Source organism: Myotis davidii, unplaced genomic scaffold (assembly GCF_000327345.1).
Source record: "Myotis davidii unplaced genomic scaffold, ASM32734v1 scaffold189, whole genome shotgun sequence".
In the NCBI taxonomy this organism is placed as follows: Eukaryota; Metazoa; Chordata; class Mammalia; order Chiroptera; family Vespertilionidae; genus Myotis; species Myotis davidii.
This window is the reverse complement of record NW_006383017.1, coordinates 7,436,950-7,443,861: the sequence shown is the minus strand read 5'-3', so window position 1 is coordinate 7,443,861 and position 6,912 is coordinate 7,436,950. Positions and strand designations below refer to the sequence as shown.

Sequence of the window (6,912 nt, the reverse complement as noted above, 5' to 3'; positions counted from 1 at the left end):
TTTGCCTGTGTTCCTGAGAAATATATACGGTACCAGTCTATAGAGTGTGTTTTCTTTAGTGAATTACCGGTATGTTTACCGGTAATAAACTTGCACTGTTTTATGTATATGTTTGATTACATACAGCCTTGTGACAGTTTTCCTGCATGTCATAAGCATTTGAATATATAAATTAAAATGTTAAAATCAAATCTGATATTGTTTTACCTTTTATTTGGTGTGTGGAAGGTGTGCGGAAGAGGGGGTAGTCTTATACGGCGAGTATATAACAAACTCTGTATTTTGAGTGGAAATGTTAGGGGGTCGTCTTATACGCCCAGTCGTCTTATACGCCGGCAGATACGGTAAATCTGATGTTAGGTGTGGATTTTTCTTACATGACCTTTATCAAGCTGTGGAAGTTCCCTTCTATTTATAATTAGTTCATAAAAACATTTCATTTCAGCTTTTCTCATGAGAGGGTGTTGGGTTTTGCCAGATGCTTTTATTTTGCACCTATTGATGCAATCAGGTGGGTTTTACCTTTATTTTTTTGATAATGATGTAATGCCTTGATTTGTGGATGTTAAACCAGCCTTGTATTGCTGGGATAAATCTGGCTCGTTCATGTGTGCTCCTGCTGCCTTTAACCTCCATGGTTCTGGTGAGAGATTAGCTGTCACTTTACCAAGGTCCCTTATGTGTGATGAGTTGCTGTCCTTGCTGCTTTCAAGATTCTCTGTTGGCAGCTTGACTGTGATGCACCTGGATGTGGACTCTGAATTTATTCTATTTGGAGTTTGCTGAGCTTCTTAGATGTGTAGATGCATGTTTTTCACCAACTATGGAAAGTTTGGGGCCATTATTTCTTCAAATATTCTTTCTGCTGCTTTTCTTTCTTCTTCTTAGACTCCCAGTATTTGCATGCTTAGTGCGATTTCACAGGCCTCTGTGGCTCCCTTCCCTTTCTCCATTCTTTCTTCGTGATGTTCCTCAGACTGGATTATCTCAATTGACCGGTTTCAAGTTTACTGACTCTTCTGCCACTTAGCTTGGCCCTTGAGCCCTTCTAGTGAGTTTCCCATTTCAGTTACTGTACTTTTAAACTCCAACACTTAGATTCGGTTCATGTTTGCAATTTATATCTCTTTATTGGTATTCTTTATTTGGTGGGAAAGTATTTGCATACTTTCCTTTAATTTTCTTAGACCTGGTTTCCTTTAGTTCTTTACAAAGCCAATTTAAAGTCTTTCTTTACTAAAGCCAAGATCTGAGCTTCCTTGAGGACATTGTCTGTTGACTTTTTTCTCCTGTTTCTTTGTGTGCTTTGTAGTTTTTGGTTGAAAACTGAACATTTAAAATAAAATAATATGGCAACTGGAAATCAGTGTCCCTCTCGTCCCCCAGGTGTACTGTTGTCCTGTTAATTCGCTTGTTTGTTCAGTGACTTTCCGGACAGACATTGTAAAGCCTGTCTATGCAGCCACTGAAGTCTCTCCCTGGTTACATCCTTAAGTCACGTCAACCAGAAAGCCTCCGTCCTTTGCCCAGCATCACTCCGTTTGCACGGATCCTCAGTTAGGGCCGGTTGCAGGTGAGGAATTGGGCCTCCAGGCCCTTGCTGGGGGCACACAGCCCTGCACATGCATTCTTGGTCCTCGGGAACATGGCGGACCTCTCCAGAGCCCGGTCAGCACTGCGGTCGCCTGGTTTCCATTTCTGTTTCCGACCAGCCTCTTGGTGGCCAGTGGCATCATTGCCCGCCGGGCTGCTGATTTCATCAGATGCCCTCGGGGTGGGGCTCCCCTTGCTGAGCACAGGGCATCGGTCAGATAAAGACACACCTGAGGGTGGGCTTAGGGGGAGGCTCCAAACCCATCCTGCCCTTCAGTGATTGCTTAGCAGCTGGACTCCCAGGATACCACAGAGCTGGAGAGCAGGATAAAATACCACAAAGCTCACTTTTCTTCTAGAGATTCTTGCATTTTCTTGACCCGCACCGCATGGGTTATTGTAGATTCTGGTGGAGTCTTTGGGGATAAAATAACTTTTTTCCAGAATTCTTAAGCAGGTGACCCTTTTGCTGGTGCTTTCCTTGCCCTCACAGAGGTGCGTATTTTCACAAGTCTGCGTTCTGACACCCGCGAGTGCTTCAGAGGAAAGCCTGTGGTGAGGCCTGTGCAGTCTCATCCGGTAGGTGCTGACTCTGTTCAGTGCTAAGTGAGCAAGTAAAGCTGCTTGTAGCCTTAGGGAGCCGGCTGGGTGCTTTGCGGGTGGAGCACCAGTGGACTGATCTGTGACCGAGGCGTGCGTGACTTCGGAGGCGATCGCCACTCGTGGGTGTAAAACTGGACGAGGCAGGCTCCCCAGGTGGGAGTGCCCCTGTGTTTGGTGGAGCTGAGGACGTGCCGACCCTATGGAACAGCAGCCGGTGCCTCTGGGTCCTAAGTGCCTGGTGACTTACAGTGGCTCTTCTCTCCCCAGAGGACTTGCCAAAGCCACAGATCATCACCCAGCCGGAGACGACGGTGGCCGTGGTGGGCAGTGACGTCCAGTTCACGTGCTCAGCAGCCAGCAGCAGCAGCTCCCCCATGACCTTTGCCTGGAAGAAGGACAGTGAGGTCCTGGCCGACGCCGACATGGAGAACTTTGCCCACGTGCGGGCACAGGACGGGGAGGTGATGGAGTACACCACCATCCTGCACCTCCGCCGCGTCACTTTTGGGCACGAGGGCCGCTACCAGTGCATCATCACCAACCACTTCGGCTCCACCTACTCGCACAAGGCCAGGCTCACTGTGAACGGTACGCAGGCACCCCTGGCTTCCCTGGTGCTCGGCTCCTGCACATCCACACGTGACCGTCCTCTGTTACTGTGCGGAGGGACTGAGACCGCCTGCACGGGCGTCACCATTGCCTGGGTGGGCCCCAGGGAAGCTTTGAAGATTCTCAGTGGAGTCCTTGTTTTGGGGATAAAATAACTTTTGTCCACTTATGTTAAGTGAAATTGTGGGCCCAAGCCTTTTTTTTAATCCATTTATTATCCTCCATAAAACAAATGTCTGGTATCCAGATCCAAGATACCTGATCCTGGGGAAGTGGTCGCGCCCTCTGAGTAGATGGCACAGCCTTGGAGCAGAGGCCAGCCTGGGGCAGGTCAGCCAGCGGTGGGGCAGGTCAGCCAGCGGTGGGGCAGGTCAGCCAGCGGTTGGGCAGCTGCACCCGCCCCCCAGAGGCTGTGGAGGGCAAGGCTGGTGTGAGTGCAACCTGAGGGCAAGCAGTCAGTCCTTTGGGTGTTTTAAAGGGTTTTCACTGGGGACACAGTCTCAGAGCCTGTCAGGTTGGCTTCTTCACGACTGTTTAGGGCAGAGGAGGAGTTAGCCACCCAGCCCCCCTTAGCCTAATGAGATGTTCCTGATTATTAAACTTCTAATTAAAAAGTGCTGGAACCAGTGCGTTCTCAGGGCCTTGCAGACCACAGGAAAACATACCCGTCACCATACTGGCTGGTTCTCTTGGCTTTTCTGGGGGAATCCTCATTGTTTCTCAAAAACTCAGTGAGCTGGTAGCCTCTCCAGCAAATAACCTTGACGGGCCGTGCTGGATGCTGACCGTCTCGGGGTATTGGGGTCAACATGTGGGACAAGTGCTTTCAGCTTTGTGTGCAGGGCCTTGGCCCACACCCTCCAGACGGGACTTCAGGAGGGAGCTCTCCCCGCTTCTCCAGGGGCGGGCACCTCCCCCTCCCGTCAGTGCCTCCTGCTGGAGTAGCAGTTTGGTGTCCCAGGCTCTCCTGCCGGTACTTAAGGTGGGCAGGCACCAGGCCTGCATTCACGGGGTGTCCTGGGACAGACTGATTACCGTGCGAGGGGCGGGGACCAGAGAGACTGATGGAAGTGCTCTGCTGTGGCCACGAGCAGCCGACAGCGTGGGGGACCTGCAGCTGCTCATTCCAAGGTGGCTTTCCTGGGGGTAGGCAGACTTGGCATGCAGGGTGGTAAAGTGGCGAGCGACACCCAGACATGGGAGGGCTGCTGCCTGAGGGTTTTCCTGTCCGTGGCTCTGGCTTTCCCGTGACCTGACCTGACTGTGTTACAGTGTTGCCATCGTTCACCAAAATGCCGCACAACATCGCCGTCCGGACTGGCACCACGGCCCGCCTCGAGTGTGCTGCCACCGGCCACCCTAACCCCCAGATCGCCTGGCAGAAGGATGGAGGCACTGACTTCCCCGCCGCTCGTGAGCGACGCATGCACGTCATGCCTGACGATGACGTGTTCTTCATCACGGACGTGAAGCTCGATGACATCGGGGTTTACAGCTGCACCGCCCAGAACTTGGCCGCGTCCATCTCGGCCAACGCCACCCTGACTGTCCTAGGTTCGCCTGCGGCTACACTCGGTGTATATGTGTGGGTGTGGGTGACAGGTTTTCTTAAACTTCACAGATACCTAGAGTCCATATTCTTCAACCATCTGTGGAGCCTGGTGTGGGCAGTGTGGTGGTTGTTCGTACTTGAATATTTTAGGCTGCTTTATAAGATTTTTTTTTAAATAAAATAGGGCTTAGGTATAAAACACTAGATGAGAATTGCTCTGAAAGGTACAGGGAGACACCGACCATCACGGGACAGCTGGGGACTGTAGATGGAGACATTTAATTAAATAGGGCTTAGGTATAAAACTAGATGAGAATTGCTCTGAAAGGTACAGGGAGACACAGCCGTCACGGGAGAGCTGGGGACAGTAGGTGGGAGCTCGTTCGCCTTGCTGTAGCCACCTCACCTGGGAAACACTTGGCCAGGTTAGCAGGGCCCGGAAAGTTTGCCGTCTGCTGAAAGGTCTCGTGCGGCCTTTGCTGATGAGTTGGATTGTCTGTCCAGGAGCCCAAGGCCCACAGAATAACGGTCCTGTCTCTGCCTTGCAGAGAACCCATCCCTGGCGGTGCCCTTGGAAGACCGCGTGGTGTCCACGGGGGAGACGGTGGCGCTCCAGTGCAAGGCGGCCGGGACCCCCCTGCCCCGCATCACCTGGTTCAAAGAGGACCGTCCTCTGAACCTCACCGAGCGTCACCACTTCACCCCCGGCAACCAGCTGCTCGTTGTGCAGAACGTGGGGGCCGAGGATGCGGGCCGGTACACCTGTGAGATGTCCAATGCCCTGGGCACCGAGCGGGCGCACAGCCAGCTGAGTGTGTTGCCCAGCCCTGGCTGCAGGAAGGACGGGACGACTGTGGGCATCTTCACCATCGCTGTGGTGTGCAGCGTGGTCCTGACGTCCTTAGTCTGGGTGTGCATCATCTACCAAACCAGGCGGAAGAGGGAGGAGTACAGCGTCACCAACACAGGTGCCCTGCTGGCGGCGGGCCTCCAGGGGAGGAAAGCAGGGACAGTTGGGAAGGCCGGGCCAGGGCTTCCTGTATATGCAAACTCTAGACCAGTGGTTCTCAACCTTCCTAATGCTGCGACCCTTTAATACAGTTCCTCATGTTGTGGTGACCCCCAACCATAAAATTATTTTCGTTGCTACTTCATTACTGTAAATTTTGCTACTGTTATGAATCGTAATGTAAATATCTGATACGCAGGGTGTATTTTCATTGTCACAAATTGAACATAATTAAAGCATATTGATTAATCGCAAAAACAATATGTAAATATATATGTTTTCTGATGGTCTTAGGCGACCCCTGTGAAAGGGTTGTTCGACCCCCAAAGGGGTCGCGACCCACAGGTTGGCAACCATAGGTTGAGAACCGCTGCTCTAGAACCTTGGGGCACCTGGAGCCATTCTGGACAGTGAGCTTTAGTGTGCCTGGCACTGTTTTAACTCCCAGCAATGGGACGTTTAATGGGAAGACTGTCAAGTGCAGCACCGTGAGCTCTGCAGGCTCCTACCTGGGTGGTCAGAGGCGGCCTGGGCATGTGCCCCGTTGCTGTGGCGGGCCATTATTGCATGACTCTGTGTCTTAGAAGACTGTCAAGTGCAGCACCGTGAGCTCTGCAGGCTCCTACCTGGGTGGTCAGAGGCGGCCTGGGTGTGTGCCCCGTTGCCGTGGCGGGCCGTTACTGCGCGACTCTGTGTCTGTCAGCTCTGACTCTCCCATCACTGCTTTCTGTCTGTGCACTCGGATCTGATGGCCACACCTTTCACACCTGGCTGGGAAGTGCACTGGGGAGGCCTCCTGAGCAGGACTCCAGGTTCTGCATGGCCGTGACTGCTGCCATGGGGGGAGCGAGGGGGGTGTGGGTCCTGTGTCTGTGTCTTTGTCACCACAGAAGACTGGGACCTGGGGGTGACTGCCCTGTCTCCTTGCAGATGAGACCGTTGTGCCGCCGGATGTTCCGAGCTACCTCTCTTCTCAGGGGACCATTTCTGACCGACAGGACACTGTGCTCAGGACTGAGGGTGGCCATCAGGCCAATGGGCACATCGAGAGCAATGGTAAAGCCACAAAGTCTGATGCAACTGTTCCCATGGCATTACATTGAGCATGTTTGACCTGGGAGGCAGGTGACTGGAGCCTGTTGGGTTTTCGGACGCCCCTGGGCAAGTTCTGCAAAGCTTAAAACCCCGCCCCTCCAGAAAGCCCTTCCATGGGCAGCGTCTCTTGCTAAGAGCCCTGTCTCCTCTCAGCAGCTCCCATGCGCGCCCACAAGCCACTCGTGGGGGACAGCGTGTGCTCGGCAAGCTTGGCCCCCAGGGCCTCCTGTGCGGCTGCGGCAGGCCTGCTGCTGGGAAGGAGTCTCAGTAATGGGCCTGGGCCACCCCTCGGAGGGGCGTTCTAGAAACGCCTGTCTTCTAGCAGTGACGCCCACTTTTCATTAGTGTGCCTGGGAAATGCTGAGCCCAGCGCTTCCAACAGTGTGGAACTCTGTTGCAGGTGTCTGTCCGAGAGACGCAGGCCTCTTTCCAGAGGCCGATGCTCCCAGCG

General features: G+C 53.2%; 1 protein-coding gene across 1 annotated transcript in view; it reads left to right on the top strand.

Moving 5' to 3' along the window:
- Positions 1–6,912, top strand: part of LRIG1 (leucine-rich repeats and immunoglobulin-like domains 1) — a 25,329-nt gene that overhangs the window by 17,217 nt on the left and 1,200 nt on the right. Inside the window, 5 exon segments of the mRNA XM_006779663.2 lie at positions 2,464–2,784; positions 4,078–4,359; positions 4,906–5,325; positions 6,297–6,422; positions 6,862–6,912. The exon segment at positions 6,862–6,912 is cut by the window's right edge and continues 20 nt beyond it. Coding sequence (XP_006779726.2) covers positions 2,464–2,784; positions 4,078–4,359; positions 4,906–5,325; positions 6,297–6,422; positions 6,862–6,912 — 1,200 coding nt within the window.